Source organism: Oryctolagus cuniculus, chromosome 19, assembly GCF_051225735.1.
Source record: "Oryctolagus cuniculus isolate XC-2025 breed Fujian yellow rabbit chromosome 19, ASM5122573v1, whole genome shotgun sequence".
NCBI classification, from domain to species: Eukaryota; Metazoa; Chordata; class Mammalia; order Lagomorpha; family Leporidae; genus Oryctolagus; species Oryctolagus cuniculus.
The window spans coordinates 7,032,131-7,049,857 of NC_142885.1; the positions used below are offsets into that span (position 1 = coordinate 7,032,131).

General features: G+C 54.3%; 1 protein-coding gene and 1 long non-coding RNA gene across 2 annotated transcripts in view; one reads left to right on the top strand and one right to left on the bottom strand.

The window, feature by feature from the left end:
* The window catches only part of LOC149120320 (uncharacterized), a 115,199-nt gene that overhangs the window by 54,167 nt on the left and 43,305 nt on the right, over positions 1 to 17,727 (bottom strand). The gene's annotated exons all lie outside the window — the stretch shown is intronic.
* DAGLB (diacylglycerol lipase beta) overlaps positions 1 to 17,727 on the top strand; it is a 38,682-nt gene that overhangs the window by 18,085 nt on the left and 2,870 nt on the right. Inside the window, 10 exon segments of the mRNA XM_089320905.1 lie at positions 1,516 to 1,638; positions 2,302 to 2,429; positions 4,936 to 5,062; positions 8,472 to 8,555; positions 9,257 to 9,334; positions 14,629 to 14,740; positions 14,743 to 14,920; positions 16,441 to 16,509; positions 16,588 to 16,660; positions 17,404 to 17,654. Of these exon segments, the coding sequence (XP_089177031.1) occupies positions 1,516 to 1,638; positions 2,302 to 2,429; positions 4,936 to 5,062; positions 8,472 to 8,555; positions 9,257 to 9,334; positions 14,629 to 14,740; positions 14,743 to 14,920; positions 16,441 to 16,509; positions 16,588 to 16,660; positions 17,404 to 17,654 (1,223 nt within the window).

Genomic DNA, 17,727 nt, shown 5'->3' on the forward strand with positions numbered 1-17,727 from the left:
GCCAGCTCTCTGCTGTGGCCTGGGAGTGCAGTGGAGGATGGCCCAGGTGCTTGGGCCCTGCACCCCATGGGAGACCAGGAGAAGCACCTGGCTCCTGCCTTCGGACCAGTGCAGCACTGGCCATGGCGGCCATTTGAGGAGTGAACCAACGGAGGGAAGACCTTTCTCTCTGTCTATCCCTGTCTATAACTCTACCTGTCAAAAAAAAAAAATATTTTCATTTGAAAGGCAGAGAGAAACAGAAGCAGACGCAGAGAAAGAGATCCCCCTCTGCTGGTTCTCTTCCAAGATGCCCACAGTACTATGACTAAGCGAGACCAAAGGAAGAAGCCTGAACTCCATCCGAGTATCGCATGGGTGGCAGGGACCCAAGCACTTGTCATCACCTGCTGCTTCCCAGTGTATGCATTAGCAGGAAGCCAGAATCAGGAGCAGAGCTGGCCCTTGACCCCAGGCAGCATGACATGAGGTCCAGGCTTCCCAAGCAGCAACGTAACCACTGTGTGAAATGCCCAGCCCCATCCCCACAGAGCGAGTCTTGGTCTTTATCATGGGCAGAGCTGACAGCTCCAGGTGTATGGGCCTTTCGCAGGGGCTAGCAGTGCCTGGAAGTGGTTGAGGATTCCTGCGTCTTTTTTTGTTTGTTTATGATTTTTTTTTAATATCATTTGGAAGGCAGAGAGAGAGAGAGAGAGATTTTCTGTTCGCTGGTTTACTCCCCAAAAGGCTGTGACAGTCAGGTCTGGGCCAGGATGAAGCCAGGAGCCAGGAACTCCATCTGGGTCTGCAACGTAGGTGAGAACCCAAGTACTTGAGCCATCACTGCTGCCTTCCCGGTCACATCTGCAGGAAGCTGGGTCAGAAGCAGAGCAGCCAGGACTGGAACCGGTGCTCCACTACGGGATGCTGGCATCACCGGCAGCAGCTCAGCCCACTGCTCCACCCCAGGCCCAAAGGGATTGGTGGTTCTGTTTTAAATTTATTTTTTATTTGAAAGGCAGAGTGACGAGAGAGGTAGAGACATCTTCCATCTGCTGCTTCCCTCCCCGAATAGCCACAATGGCCAGTGCTAGGCCACGCGGAAGCCAGGAGTGCAGAGCTCCAGCCAAGCCTCCCACATGGTGGCGGGTCTCAGTACTTGGACCCCCCCTCCACTGCCTTCTCAGCACCTTAGTGGAGAGCTGGGTCAGAAGTGGAGCAGCCAGGACTCAAACTGGCGCCCAGATACTGGACGCAGGTGTCTCAAGCAGCAGCGTAACCCGTTGTGCCACAACGCTGGCCTTGAAGTGAAATTTTAAAATAGGGATTAATCAAATGTTTATGTTCTCCAGTGGATTTATCTGAGTGCAGGATATGAGAAAATACTGCGCTCACTTATGGAAGTTCTGCAAGGAAAACGCTTTAAATACCTTCGTACATACTGACGTGTCTGTGTGTGCCTGGAAACTGTAATACGCTGGATCTTAAGGAACTCAGGGGCTGGGTTTATGACAGGCCATGCTGGTTTCCTCCCAGGACACAGATCTGGTGCCCAGTGACATTGCCGCGGGCCTGGCCCTCCTCCACCAGCAACAGGACAACATCAGCAGCAACCTGGAGCCTGACGACGTGGTCAGTCGTCCGCCAGAGCCCTCGCAGGTGAGCTGCCATCTCCTGGGTGGTGTGATTTTGACATTGACTGTCAGTGCTGGTAGTAGTTGGGTTGGCTTCTGCTGGTTGTAGTGTATCCTCTGTCAAGTCTGTCTTCTCATCAGCTGGAGTTCAGGTAATGGGAAGCCTGTTCCTGGCCGGTTCACCCTCCATCCTGTTTTTACATCCTTGTGTTTCAGGAAATGTACTGTTGGGAGTCTCCATTCCTTCTGAGATGGGACTTGATTCTTCCCTGGTGTTTGCTTTCTTCTCTGGGCCTGGGGAGCAGAAACAGATGGTTTATATTGGTGATGGTTTACCTGCCGTGGATTTTTTTTTTTTAACGCTTTTAGAAGCATTACAAACTGTATGTATTTCTCTGCCCGTTGCCAAAGCACCTGGGTTGTGGCAGCTCAGGTGCTGCAGCCTCTAGGGGGCTGCTGGCCCGGCGCCCACAGGCAGGAGTCAGAGCAGCTGGCCGCCTTCTTGCTGGCAGTTCCTGCCGTGCTCATGCACTGCTCTGCCGTGAGGAGTCCATCTCCATCTGTACTCAAGGGCTGGTTTTCTCCTGCAAGAGCCAGAGAACCAGGGGCTTGAGCTCAGTTTGAAAATCTGTCTGTTGACCCTCTCCACAATGAGTTCCCTAAACAAAACCTTTTTCTTCGTTTCCAGGAGGCTGACTTGGATGAAGAATTAGAAAACTGCCATCATTACATGCAGTTTGCAGCTGCTGCCTATGGGTGGCCTCTCTACATTTACAGGAACCCGTTTACCGGCCTGTGCAAGATTGGAGGCGACTGGTAGGTTGCACTGCCTGAGGCCTCCCTGTCTCCCTTAGAAAAAAAGGGAATATTTAGAAATCCTTTGAAAGGCTTTCTGTTTGACAGACTTTGAGGACTTGTGGAAACAGTAGAAGGCGCTGTCCTGTCTGGTTCACCTGGAGTCAGCAGTCTGGCTCCCTGAGTTGGGTACTGCCGTGCTTCCTCCATACATGCACAGCGGCTGACCCCTGAGCCATCCGAAATTTAATGTAGACCCTGTGCCCACATCTCTTACTACTTCAGCCTGAATTTCCTAAGATCAAGGATGACTCTTTTTTTTTTTTTTTTTTTGACAGGCAGAGTGGACAGTGAGAGAGAGAGACAGAGTTTAGAAAGGTCTTCCTTTGCCGTTGGTTCATCCTCCAACGGCCGCTGCAGCCGACGTGCCACAGCCGGCACACCGCGCTGATACGAAGGCAGGAGCCAGGTGCTTCTCCTGGTCTCCCATGTGGGTGCAGGGCCCAAGCACTTGGGCCATCCTCCACTGCACTCCCTGGCCACAGCAGAGAGCTGGCCTGGAAGAGGGGCAACCGGGACTAGAACTCGGAGTGCCAGCGCCGCAGGTGGAGGATTAGCCTATTTAGCCGCGGCGCTGGCCCCCCCCCTTTTTTTTTTTTTTTTTGATGTATTTTATTTATAATTTGAAAGAGTTAGAGAGGTAGAGAGAGGTCTTCCATCCACTGGTTCACTGCCCGAAATGGCCGCAATGGTCAAAGCTGAGCCGATTCAAAGCAAGGAGCTTCTTCTGAGTCTCCCATGTGGGTGCAGGGCCCCAGGACTTGGGCCATCATCTGCTGCTTTCCCAGGTCCATTAGCAGGGAGCTGAATCAGAAGTGGAGCAGCCAGGACTCAAACCCAGTCCTTTATGGGATGCTGGGGCTTTAATCTGCGCCACAGTGCTGCCCCAAGAATGGCATTCTTTTATAAACCCACAGTAAGGTTATAAAACTGAGAACGTTTTATCATCGTTCATCAGCTGATTTACAACGTGTATTAGAATTTCCCCACCTGTCGTAATGATAGCCTCTTCAGCCGTTTTTCCTCCAGGCCAGGATAAGATGTTGCATTTGGTCATCACGTGTCCTTCATCTCTTTGAGCTTAGAACAGGTCCTCGCCATTCTTTGTCTTTCCCGACACTGGTGTTTTGAACAGATCAGTGCAGCTATTTTGTAGAATGGCCCTCAGTTTGCATTTGTCTGATGACTTCCTTGTGATTTAGATTGAGCTTTCTGTGGGGAACTTTGTGTTCTGCCTAGCAAGTCTTACCGCGTTGGGAGGTGCGTAGCGCCAGTGTAGCCCGTTTCTGGCCATGTCAGCAGGTTGCTCCGCTGATGCCACGGCTGGGTTTTGTTCCAGAGCAGGTGCTTTCCTCGTAAAAAGTCATCTTCAGGGATTTACAGTGAGACTCTGTATCCTGTTCTGCTCCAGGCTTTCGCCTGATAGTCACTGCATCCAGTGATTCTTGTCTGAATCGGTGATGACTAGGATGCCTACAAATATCTAATATTTCTAAATTCACCTTTTCTACATTGGTTGTAATTCTACTGGAAAGAGGAATTTACTTTCCCCACTGTTTGTTATCAACATGGATTTATAGATTCTTTCTTTATTCAATGGGTTGTAATTCATTACTGTTAATTGTATAATAAGAATAATATTTACTTGGTGGTCAAGTGCTCCAGAGTTGGCCCTGCAGGCTGGCTCCTGTGAGCTTTGGATATGTCCCCATAGTTTTTTGAGCACTTGCGATTTTTTACATAAGCTGTTGCTACTTCATTCTGTGCGTTCCCTGGAATGTTCTCCAGGCACTTCTTCATTCTTTGTGGGGAGATTCAGAGACCAAGAACTAAGTGCTGGTTGTGCAGACCACTCCCAGGGTGCTATTGCTTCTGGGCCTTTTGAGTGGACAGATTTGGGGAAAAACCACCAGTTTCATGTGATTTGGCCCAGTATATTTATTTTATATTTGGAAGCATATCTTTGTGGTTTCTCCTTGCCTTCTCTCATGGCCGTCGTATTTGTCCCCCAGGGAAAGCCCTGGCCCCCAGCAGCAGCAGCAGCTACTGCTACAAAGAAGACATCCGCTAAGTAGAGTGGCTGATTTGCCTGTAGTTTCTTTTCCTTTAAATATATAAATATTTATTTATGTTGTCTAACTCTGCCTGTCAAAAAAAAAAAAATGAGTGGTTTGGTTCACCTGTTTCAGTTGGCATTTAGTTTCAGGGTCTTTGCCATCCTTAATGATTTAATTTATTGTGTGAAAAATGGGAAGAGTTACCATGATGGCAGAGGTCAAGCTCCGGTAGAAGGCACACACCGAGAAATCTTCCATCTGAAAAGCCATTCTATGTGAGCCAGGCTACGTTCTGAAAATTTCAAGCTGTCGTCCTCATGTTTGCTGGGGAAGAATGACAGTGAGGATGCACCTTGCTCAGTAGGTGGCTCAGGCTGGGATACTGACATCTTGGTTCCCTCTTTTTTCAGTTGTAGGAGCAGACCAACAGAGTACGACTTGGTCGGGGGAGATCAGCTCAACTGTCACTTTGGCTCCATCCTGCACACGACAGGGCTGCAGTATAGGGATTTCATTCACGTCAGCTTCCACGACAAGGTTTGCTCTAGCACCGTGGTTCTGCATTTCTTTTGGGTCCTGCGGTCCTTTGAGACTCTGGTGGAATCAGAATGAAGTTAGGAATTATTGGCTCATATAATAGACAGACACATACATGCCCATATCTGGTGCACCATTTTGGGGATTCACAGACCCCTGAAGCCCACACAGGTCCATGGATCCAGGTGAAGAACCTGGGTTTAACAGGCTGGAGTGGGCCGGTGTGGTGGTGTAATGTGGTAAGCCTCTGTCTACAAAGCCACCACCCAGTATGGGCGCCGGTTTGAGTCCTGGCTGCTCTGCTTCTGATCCAGCCCATATTTACTTGAAAGGCAATTACTGGGGGAGAGAGGAGATAGATCTTTCATACATTGGTTCACTTCCCAAATGGCTGCAATGGCCAGAACTTGGCCAGACAGAAGCCAGGAGACAGAGGCTTCTCCCGGGTCTCCGACATGTTGCAGGGGACCAAATACGTAAGGTATTAGGGCATTAGCCCATATTTGGGCCCCTGCACCATTGATGATGAATGTTCTCACAGTCTGCTGCTGAAGTCTTTAGGGAGTGCTGCAGCACAGCAGGGTAAGCCGCAGCCTGTGACGCCAGCATCCTCTATGAGCGTCACTTCACGTCTCAGCTGCTCCCTTTCCAATCCAGCTCCTGCTAATATGCCTGGGAAAGCAGCGGAGGCAGCCCAAGTACATGGGTCTCTGCCACCCCTGTAGGAGACCTGGATGGAGTTCCAGGCTCCTGGCTTCAGCCTGGCCCAGCTCTGACTGTTGCAGCAATTTAGAAGATGTCTTTCTCTCACTGTCTCTTTCTGTAACTAATTAATGAATTAATCAAATTATTTCCTGAAGCCCAGCGTCCAGGACACACTTTGGATCAGTTAATTGAGAATCTGGAGATGAGACCAGCTCTGAGTTTGTTGTTGTGTAAAGATTTATTTATTGGGGCTGGTGCTGTGGCGCAGTAGGTTAATCCTCTGCCTGCTGGCATCCCATATGGGCACCGGTTCTAGTCCCGGCTGCTCCTTTTCTAATCCAGCTCTCTGCTATGGCCTGGGAAAGCAATAGAAGGTGGCCCAAGTCCTTGGGCCCTGCACCCTCATGGGATACTGGGAAGAAGCACCTGGCTCCTGGCTTTGGATTGGCGCAGCTCCGGCCATTGCAGCCATTTGGGGAGTGAACCAGCAGATGGAAGACCTCTCTCTCTCTGCCTCTCTATAACTCTGCCTTTCAAAAAAGATTTTATTTATTTACTTGCTTATTTATTTTTTGAAAGGCAGAATGACAGGGAGGGAGAGACAGAGACAGAGATTCCATCCACTGATTCACTCTTCAAATGGCTGCAATAGCCAGGCTTGGACAAGGCTGAAGCCAGGAGCCAGGAACTCCTTCCTGGTCTCATATGAGTGGCAGGGTCCAAGCACTTGGGCCATCATTGATTGCCTTCCCAGGTGCATTAGCAGGGAGTTATATCAGAAGTAGAGTAGCAGGGCTGGCATTGTGGCATGGTGAGTTACACCAGCATCCCGTATGGGTGCCATTTTGTGTCCTGGCTGCTCCACTTCCAATCCAGCTCCCTGCTAATGTGCCTGGGAAAACAGTAGAAGATGGCCCAAGTGCTAGGGCCCCTGCCACCCATGTGGGAGACCTGGGTGAAACTCTGGCTTTGGCCTGGCCCAGCCCTGGCCATTGCATCCATCTGGAGAGTGAACCAGCAGATGGAATCAATCTCCCTCCCTCCCTCCCTCTAATTCTGCCTTTCAATTAAAATAAATGAATCTTAAAAATAGCTTAAAAAGAGAAGCGGAGTGACCAGGACTCAAAACAACACTCTGATGGGGCTGCCAGTGTCACTAGCTGCTGTCACTGCAGGTGGCTGCCAGCCCCCAGCCCAGGAGTTTTCAAGACCTCCAACCCCTGCTGTGAGTCCAGTGTGAATAAATCTGGGCGCCCTGCTTCCCAAACCAGTGGCTCCAAGCGATTGCATTGTGGAATCACCTGGAGACTTTCAACGCTCCTAGGCAGGTGGGCATTTGGCTTAGCAGTTCAGACATCCATGCCCCACATAGGGGAGGGCCTGAGTCGGATTCCTGGCTCCAACTTCCCAGCGGTTCACACCTTGGGAGGCAGTAGTGGTGGCTCAAGTAATTGGGTCCCTGCCCCTGCCACCCATGTGGAAGACCTGGATTGAATTCCTGGCTCCAGCCCCAGCCCAGCCTTGACCACTGTGGGCATTGGGGAGTGAATCAGCTGATGAGAGCTCTCTCTGTCTCTCTCCCCTTTCAGTCAACAGAATTAATTGAAAGTCCTGAGGGAGGGCATGGAGGCACAGTGGATTAAGCCACCCACATCTCATTGGAGGCTGACTCAAGTCTCAGCTGCCCCAGGCTTCTGACCAGCTGCCTGAGTGCACCTGGGAGGCAGCAGATGCTGGCTGGCTGGGGTGCTTGAGTCTCTGCCCGCCCCCGCCCCCCCCCACGGGAGATCTGGATCCGGGTGGAGTTCTGGGCCCTGGGCTTGAGCATGGCTGAGCCCTGATGTTGGCAGCACTGGGGGAAGTAACCAGCAGATGGAGGATCTGTCTCTGTCTTTTGCTTTCCCTCTGTCATTCTGCCTTTCAAATAAACAAATAAATCATTACAAAAAGAAATCGATGATACTGTGTCCTGGGGAGGAAGAAACAGCTGAGGGAGCTTAGGGCGCTGGCTGGAGCTCACACAGCAGGGGAGGGGCCTGTGAGTTCACCTGGGCCTGCCTCACGCCCAGGCCCTCTCAGGGTTCCTTCTGGACTTGGGTTTAGAAGGCAGGAGCCCAAAATTGCAGCTCTGACTGCGTTGCATCTGAGTGGAAGGGCAGGCTTACCAGGCCCTCTGCCTAGACCTGGCCTGGGCTGCTTCACGGGATCTGTGGAAAGTGCCTATTGTGAAAAAAGCCACATGGATTTCAAACTTTTATTAGTAGCACGATAAATGTAGTTTTAAATCGCGGTTTTCCGGGGACTCTTTGAAGTCCCTGTGTGTAGAACAGGTGCTCGGCTGAGCCCAGCCCCGTCAGGTCACAAGGCGCTGCTGACCTGAGAGGAGACCGTGGGCAGCACCTGCCTCCTGGCCCCAGCACAGAGCCGGGCATAGCCATTGACTCCGTGAGACTGGGACAAGATGTGGGCGTCGAAGCTAGATGAGAGCCCCTGAGAATGGAGTAGATTTGACTTACCCGGGAGTCAGAAGCTGAGGAGGAACCGCTAAGGGCGGTCGCGGATGATGGCAGAGATCTGAGGAGCCCACGGAGGGGCAGCTCCGTGCCTTTCCTTCCAGGTCTGGGAGTCAGGTCAGTGGCGTCGTGGGTGTCATTGGACACGTGTGTTCACCGTGTGCGCCTCACCACTCATCTCTGCCCTGCAGGTGTATGAGCTGCCGTTCCTGGTGGCCCTGGACCACAGGAAGGAGTCCGTTGTGGTTGCAGTGAGAGGGACCATGTCTCTCCAGGTGAGGCTGAGCCACGTTAGGGACTCGGGTGGGAACAGGGACTCGGGACAGAGAAACACTTTTGAGTAATGACACCAGACACTGAGGCTGGCCAGGCAGTGAGGACGATGTGAGATGCGCCCCGAGCGAAAGATGGGCGAGCTTGCTTTCTTCTAACCAGCTGTCACAAACAGATGTGGGGAGGCTTGGCTCCTAGCCAGGGAGCTCTGGCCCCTTTCCTGTCTGACTTCCCTGGATGGACCTGGCCAGACTCAAAGCTGGGTGACCCTGTCCCCCGACTTCCTGCACCAGAGCCAGCTGGGACAGCAGATGCGGTCAAAAGCTGCAGGCTGCTCACCAGCCCTGCGTGGGTTCTCTTTCCGGGTCCTCACAGCCCAGCACACCCTGGGCCCCGCTCTTGTCCAGGTGCAGCAGGGAACCCCCGTGTACTCACCCCCAGCCCAGGGCCCCTGTTGCCTCTTCCTCAGCTCGTCTGCCCCGACGCCCTGGATGACACTCACCCTTGGGTTTCTGAGGCGCCACAGGTTCAGTTCTCAGCAGTCTGAGCTGGAGGCTGTGCTGTGCCTGCTGTCCCTTGGGGGCGCATCGTCACATCACGGCAGCGGGGACCCGCCATCAGCCGCAGAGAGTGCACTGTCATGCGTTTTCCCACACTGAGACTCCACAGGCTGACGGCTGCCTCGGTCAATGCTGTTTTGTAGGACATCCTGACTGACCTGTCCGCAGAGAGCGAGACCCTCGACTGCGAGTGTGGGGTGCAGGACCGTCTGGTCCACAAGGTACAGCCTGGGTTTGTCTCTCCCACTAATACTAACCACTCAAAGATGAGTGGTGAGGCTACCATGTCCCAAGTGTTGTGCAAAAGTGCTTTCCTGCTCTGTTGATTATCATGGTGCCCTTAGCAGGTGTGTCTGTGTACGTGTGCTTGTTTCTTTTTTTTTTTTTTTTTTTTTTTGACAGGCAGAGTGGACAGTGAGAGAGAGAGAGACAGAGAGAAAGGTCTTCCTTTGCCGTTGGTTCACCCTCCAATGGCCGCCGCGGCCGGCGCGCTGCGGCCGGCGCGCTGCGGCCGGCGCGCTGCGGCCGGCGCACCGCGCTGATCCGATGGCAGGAGCCAGGAGCCAGGTGCTTCTCCTGGTCTCCCATGGGGTGCAGGGCCCAAGCACCTGGGCCATCCTCCACTGCACTCCCTGGCCACAGCAGAGGGCTGGCCTGGAAGAGGGGCAACTGGGACAGAATCCAGCGCCCCGACTGGGACTAGAACCCGGTGTGCCGGCGCCGCTAGGCGGAGGATTAGCCTAGTGAGCCGCGGCGCCGGCCCGTGTGCTTGTTTCAAGAGTGGAGACAGATGGGTTAACTCGCCTGAAGCCACGTAGTGAGTGAGTGAAGTGTCAGATTGGATGTTTGAACCCGGGCCTGTGGCTTTCCTTCCCCGTCAGTTAGATTAATTGTCTCATGGTAAGAAAAGCAGTGATGTGCAGAGCCATGTGGAGTAAATCCTTACCCTCCCACCCCTGCCCATTGTCCCACGAGGTCCCTGCTTCTCTCGCGGGGCTGGAGCGGGCTGGGTGCAGAAGCTGCTCTGACGTGGTAGGAAATGCCTTGGGCCTGCTCAGGGCTAAATTGTGATTTCCTTAAATAGGTTTTCCTGAAAACTGGTAAAGCACACGTAATGTTCGTCGTTGTAACCATTTCTAAGTGTGCAGGTCAGTGGCGTTTAGTACACTCGGGTGCTGTGTACTCGTCGCCACTCTCCACACTCAGCATTCCTCGTCCACAACAAGGTCTGTACCCTCCACACCAGCTTCCCCTCCCAGCCTCCAGCAGCCTCTGGACGTTTCATGTAAGTGGAATCACATGGAGTCTGCCTTTTTTGTGACTGGCCTATTTCACTGGGCATAACGTTTACAAGGTTCATCCTTGTAGCCCATGTTAGAATTTTATTCCTTTAAAAATATTTATTTTCATTTTATTTGAAAGGCAGAGAGGGGCCGGCACTGTGGCACAGCAGGTTAAAGCTGCAGCCTGCAGTGCTGGCATCCCACATGGATGCTAGTTCGAGTCCTGGCTGCTCCTCTTCCGATCCGGCTCTCTGCTATGGCCTGGGAAAGCAGCAGAAGATGGCCCAAGTCCTTGGGTCCCTGCACCCACGTGGGAGACCTGGAGGAAGCTCCTGACTCCTAGCTTTGGATTGGTGCAGCTCCAGCAGTTGTGGTCATCTGGGGAGTGAATCATCAGACAGAAGACCTCTCTCTCTCTCTGTCTCTTTTCTGCCTCTCCTCTCTGTGTAACTCTGACTTCCAAATAAATAAACAAATATTTTTTAAAAAAAAGGGCATAGAGACAGATGAGAGACAGATCTTCCATCCACTGGTTCATTGCCCAAATGCTTGGAAAGGGAGGTGGAAGGCAGGAACCCGGATCTCAATGCAAGTCTCCCACATAGGTAATAGAGACGCAAGAACTGAAGCCATCACCTGCCTTTCAGGGCACATAAGTAGCAGGAGGCTGGAATCAAGCCCTGGCGCTCTGATAAGGGTGTGGGCATCCCCGGCGGCGTATTAACTGCTGCACGAAATGCTCGCTCCTCTTCCTTCGAAGGCTGCACAGCGGGGCACACTGCCTCCCACTCAGCCCTGGGCACGGGGTTGTGTGTGTTGTGGCTGCTTGAAGCATGCTGCTGTCAAGTGGGTGCACTGTGTTCCAGTGCCTCCTTTTAGTTTGTTATTATTTATTTATTTATTTTTTTTTTAAGATTTTTTTTGAAAGATTTACACGGAGAGAGAAGGAGAGGCAGAGAGAGAGAGATCTTCCATCTGCTGGTTCACCCCCACCCCCCAATCGCCCCAATCGGCTTCAATGGCTGGAGTTTTGCCAAACTGAAGCCAGGAGCCAGGGGCTTCCAGGTCTCCCATGTGGGTGCAGGGGCCCAAGGACTTGGGCCATCCTCTACTGCTTTCTCAGGCCATAGCAGAGAGCTGGATTGTAAGTGGAGCAGCCGGGACTTGAACCGGTGTCCATATGGCTTTACCCTCTGTGCTACAGTGCTGGTCCCCGCCCCCCCCCCTTTTTTTTTTTTAAGATATAGTTATTTGAAAGGCAGAGTTAGAGACAGAAGATCTTCCATCCATTTTTTTTTTTTTAAGATTTATTTATTTGATTTGAAAGTCAGAGTTGCCAGGAGACAGAAATCTTCAGTCCACTGGCTCACTCCCCAAAATGGCCACAGCAGCCAGAGTTGGGCCAGTGTGAAGCCAGGAGCCAGGAGCTTCTTCCAGGTCTCCTATGTGAGTTTGGGGGCCCAAGCGCTTGGGCCATCTTCCACTGCTTTCCCAGGTCATTAGCAGGGAGCTGGATCGGAGTGGAGCCGCAAGGACTTGAACTGGTGCCTATATGGATCCCGGCTTTTACCCACTATACCACACACTGACCCTGCCCCCACTTTTAGTTCTTTTGGGAGTGCACCAGAAATGGAGCCGCTGGTCACTGCCTGGCAGTCCTTGAGTGACTTTTTTTGGGCCACGGCATTGTTTTCCACAACGCTGTGCCACATGGCATTTCCGCCAGCATCAACACTTGCTAGGTCCCCTTTTTATTTATTTATTTTACTAAATAGTGTGATGTGGCTTTGATTTGCATCTCTCTGATGACTGTGACATTTAGGGGCAAGTGTGGAATGATTCACTCCCAGCAGTTACAGCGAGGACTCCTGGGAGAAGGCAGTGAACTTGGACTTGGCTTTTGTGTTGGTAGGACCCAGAGGTGCACCCCAGGAAGGTTTCAGGAAAGAACAGTGCATGGAGGCCTCTGTCCTGCACCCCTGGAAGCTTTGTCTTTAACCCTTAGCTGGATTTTGGTGCCTCAGTTCTCAAAACAGTCCACTTTATTATTACATGTTTGTGTCTGCACACATGCGTGTGTGTGAAGAAAAAGAAGACTTTGCATCTTACTACAGAGAGACATGAGCCAGTCACCCCTGTCTGCCTTCGGAGTGCAGTGGGCTCTGGCTGGGCGTTGGGTGACCCAGGCTGAGACCCGCCCCTCACACCATGTCCTGGCAGTGACGGCACCCCCGGGGCCACCAGGGCCGTGCCCACAGCGCATGCTCTGCCTTGGCGTCCCCTGTGCGAGGCCTGCTGCGTGATCGGCATCTAATCCGGAGCTGTGGAAAGCCAGCTGGGTGTTGGCGGGTCTCCTGTGTGCACAGGGAGGCTCGGCAGCAGCACTTGTGCTCCGAGCTCTGTTGGCTCCTGTCACTCAGAGCTGCCGCAGAGGTGGTGCGTGGGGAGTGTGGCCTGCAGCTGACCACGTTGCCCGCATGTTTGGCGGCTGTCGCAGAGTGCTCAGGCTGTGAAGCCTGCCTCTGCTCTCTGACGTGGTGCCAGATCCGTTAGTCCACCTGCAAGGTTGCTGCATCGCAGGGACTTGTTCTTCGAGATCGTCAGTGTCCTGTCTTACACAGAAGTCCCTCTGCCTGTTAGAGTAGGCGCTTCAGGCCAGCGCTGTGGCATAGTGGGCTACACTTCTGCCTGCGGTGCTGGCATCCCATACGGGTGCATGTCTGAGACCCGGCTGCTCCACTTCCGATCAGCTCTCTGCTGTGGCCTGGGAAAGCAGAAGATGGCCTAAGTGCTTGGGCCCCTGCGCCCGTGCGGGAGACCTGGAAGAAGTTCCTGGCTCCGGATTGGCTCAGCTCCAGCCGTTATTTGAGGAGTGAACCAGTGGATGGAAGACCTTTCTCTCTGTCTCTCCCTCTCTCGCTCTGTGACTCTGCCTGTCAAATAATAAATGAATAAATAAAATTAAAAAGAAAGAATATGAGCCCCCCAGGACAGGGTCGGGCCTCTTGTCTTGGGCTGAGTAGTGGGGCTGCTGTGAGCCGGAGTTCTTGGTCCCCAGGATTGTCCTTAGGATTGGTGCATTTTCAAGGAGCCTGTTTCACATGACAGCCATGTTATCAGGACATTTTAAGTTTAATTATTTTTTGAGATTTATTTATATGAAAGAGTTTCTAAGAGAGAGATCTTCCATCCACTAGTTTACTCCTCAGATGGCTGCAACAACTGGGGCTGAATCCAGCTGAATCCAAGCGCTTCTTCCAGGTCTCCCACATGGGTGCAGGGGCCCAAGCACCTGGGCCATCTTCTGCTGCTTTCCGGGTGCATCAGCAGGGAGCCGGAACGGAAGTGGAGAACCCGGGACTTGAACCTGCACCCGTTTACTATGCTGGCACCCCAGGCAGCAGTTCTACCTGCTACACCACAGCGCCAGCCCCAACAATTACTTTCTTTAACTGAACCCGAACCTGACTTCCCGAGTACTCACTTCTGTGGCCGGTTTTGCCTTTAAAGGGATAGTAGATGCTTACTCGCTGTGAGAGCTTTGACCTCGTTTACAAGGTCCGTTGGGGTAGGAGTTGAGCAGTGCAGACCCCATTGATGACACCCGGGCCCAGGTGGGAGTAACTGGGTTGATTGCCAGCACCTGCTCCCGACTCCAGCTTCTGGCCAATGCAGACCTTAGGAGGTGGCAGTGGTGGCTGAAGTGCTTGGGTTTCTGCCTCCTATGTAGGAAACCAGGGTCAAGGTCCTGGCTCATGGCTTCAGCCTGGCCCAGCCCAGCCATTGGTGGGCTTCTGGGGAGTGACCAGCCAATAGGAGGCTGGTCTGTCTGTCTGTGTCTCTGATTCTGTCTTTGTCTTTTTCTCTCCCTTTCAAGTAAATAAATGTAATAAAAAGATCAGTCACTTGCCTACCTCTGACAGGCTGTGGGGCCTTGGCTCAAGTGTGCTGTGATGCGTCCCTACGGCAGCGTCCCGGGTAGCTGCAGGAAAGCCTGGACAAGCCTTGTCTGTGGCATGGAAGGATGCTCCCACGTCCTCCGTCCATATTCATTTAAATATTTGGGGAACACCTGCCCCACGCCAGGCTCGGTACGTGGGGCCAGGAGGCAGCAGTGAGGACCGGAGATGGCGGCAGGCCCCTGCTGTCTCCGCCTGTTTGGGGTGCCAGTGACCGTTCAGACCGCGCACTCTGCTCTGAGCCGTGACGCCCCCGCCTGTCTGTGTTCCCAGGGCATTTCTCAGGCTGCCAGATACGTTTACCGGCGACTCATCGGCGATGGGATTCTGAGCCAGGCGTTCAGCATTGCTCCCGTGAGATGTTACTTTTTCTTTTCTTGTCCCGTTTTCAGCCGTTTGGTGGGTGTAGCCTCCCTCACTCTGCCTTCGTCCTGCAGGAGTACCGGCTGGTCGTCGTGGGGCACAGCCTGGGCGCCGGGGCCGCCGCCTTGCTGGCCATCATGCTCAGGAACTCCTACCCGCAGGTCAGGTGCTACGCCTTCTCCCCGCCCAGGGGGCTGCTCAGGTAAGCCCTGCCCTGCGTGCCTGAGGGCGCCGCGGAGCCGAGCGTGCGGCAGGGCTCGGCTCCATGCTGAGGGTGCTCTCTCCCTCTCACGAGTCAGTACCCGGGTTGCTGCGCGCTGCGTCCTGAGTGTGTTCTTTGGCTGTTTTCTAGTTCACTAGAAAGTCTCTGTAATTGGAATGTTTCACCAACAACTGTGAGGTCCACACAGAGAGGCCAGCTCGACCTTTCAAATAAATAAATAAATCTTTTTTCCAAAACAGGCACACAAAAAAGATCGTCTAGAGGACTCTTGTTTATCGGTTCAATAGTGCAGTAATACACGATTAATGTCAGCTCACGTATCCTGCTCGAGTACCAGGGTATTCCCACAGCGGGATTATTAGAGGAAGATAGGAGGTGTCATTTCTTCTGTACATAACAGTGTATCTGGGAGGCTTAAAGTTAGCAGCGGGGACTGGGTGGGTTAAGCCCCACTCGGGAGGTGAGCGTCCCATTTCGGAGTGCTGCTCTGCTTCCTCCCCAGCTCCCTGCCAATGCTCTCGAGAAGACAGCGGAAGATGGCCCAAGCACCTGGGTCCCTGCACCCATGTGGGACCCGCAGGGAGTTCCAGGCCCCTGGCTTCAGCCTGGCCCAGCCCTGGCCATTACAGCCATTTGGAGAGTGAACCACAGATGGAAGATCTCTCTATGTCTCCCTTTCTTTCTCTGTCACTTTGACTTTCAAATCAATAAGTAAACTTTTTTTTTAAAGATTTATTTACTTGAGAGACAGCAGTTATAGACAGAGGGAGGAAGAGTCAGAGAGATCTTCCATCTGCTGGTTCATTCCCCCAAAGGCTTCAATGGCCAGAGCTGGGCCAGTCTGAAGCCAGGAGCTGCTTCTGAGTCTCCCATGTGGGTGCAGGAGCCCAAGCACTTGGGCCATCTTCCACTGCTTTCCCAGGCCACAGCAGAGAGCTGGACCGGAAGTGGAGCAGCCGGCTCTCAAGCCGGCGCCCTCATGGGATGCAGACTGCAGGCCAGGGCTTCAAGCTGCTATGCCACAGCGCCGCCCCATCACTGCTTTCACACCTAAGCAGACACGCCTGTGGTGCCCTGTCCTGTGGGTACAAAGCAACGTCTGACAGCACAGGCACCCTTGTCCATCTGGGGCTGTGAGGGCCGTAGCTCTGGGCTCTCTGGGCGGGTGTCGGGGTGTGACGGACAAAGCCCCAGCGAGTGGCTTCTACCTGTGCCCTGCGCGCTCTCCCATGCTGTTGCGTGGGTTCTCCCACGGGCGGCTGCTGGGTCGCCTGCCTGGACTGCCCTGGCCCACGTGAACCTGAGCTGTGGAGCGTGTCCGTGGATCTTGTGGCCTTCACGGCCTTGGGCCAGCGAGCTGCTCTCCTCCCTTCGGAGGGCGGAGGGCAGAGGGCAGAGCTGGGCTCCAGGAGAGCCGTCTCGCTGCCCTGGCGGTGGCGCGGGTCTCTCGAAGCCCCCGTGGGCACTCAGCTGACTCTTGTTGGTTTTGGACGTTGCAGCAAATCCCTGTGTGAGTACTCGAAGAGCTTCACCGTGTCGCTTGTCCTTGGGAAGGACGTGATCCCCAGGTAGGCGCGGGGCTTGGCTTGTGCCTGAGGCCGCTGCGGCTGCCCGGCACTGACCTCCGGGTGGCCTCTGCCACGCAGGTTAAGTGTCACCAACCTGGAGGACTTGAAGAGGAGGATCCTGCGGGTGATCGCTCACTGCAGTCAGCCCAAGGTAACAGGGCCGCCCTGGCACGGCTCTGGGGGACCTGGGCCTGGCGGGTGGGGGTGCTCGGGGAGGTCCTGGCAGGGCGCTTGTCGCCCCCTCCCACCGTCTGGCCAGCTTGTGTCTGGGGTTCTCCGGACCGCCTGAGAGGCAGACGCGAAGTGCCTGTTAGACACCTTGGTGGGGACCGGCCCCACGCGCTCTGCCGGCGCTGTCCGTCTGTCTGATGGTGCTTGTGTCGTCCCAAAGCTTAGACAGGAAGGCTGCCAGTGCAGATCCTGGCAGCACCTGTCGCTAGTGGCGATGGACGTGTCTTGACCAGTGGAGACCCCAGGATGTATGGGAACGTTTAAGGAGGGATGCCGCGGGCACAGGGCACAGCCGGGGCCGCACGCGCGTGGGGTGGGGAAATGCATGCCCAAGGTGCTAGCGTCTGGAGCCTGGGATCCCAGAGTTCCTGCTGTAACCACTTGGTTCTTGGCTCATTTTTGGCTAGTCAGATTTTCTCCTTCTCAGCCCCCCACACCCAGCCCAGACCTGTAGCAGTGAGCGCTCAGGAGGGCACGTCCTTGGCAGGATTTCCTGCAGAGAATTGGGGTGATGTCCTCTCGGAGTCCACACGCGGCTGCCAGTGTGAGGGGTCACTGCCGAGGCTGCTCTGAGCCCAGCGCTGCGGCCCCCCCCCCCCCCCCCGTCCGCGGTGCTCTCCGGGTGGCGCAGGCCAACGCGCTGCCCCCGCCTGTCGCCCTCAGTACAAGATCCTGCTGCACGGGTGCTGGTACGAGCTCTTCGGAGGGAGCCCTGAGAACCTGCCAACGGAGCTGGACGGGGGCGACCAGGGGCACCTGACGCAGCCCCTCCTCGGGGAGCAGAGCCTGCTGACGCACTGGTCCCCGGCCTACAGCTGCTCCAGCGACTCCCCGCTGGACTCCTCCCCCAAGTACCCGCCTCTGTACCCCCCCGGCAGGATCATCCACCTGGAGGAGGAGGGCAGTGCGGGGAGGTGAGTGCGCCCTCACCGCCAGCTGACGGCACGCGGGAGGTGACCACCGAGGCCGTGGCGCTCACCGCCCGTT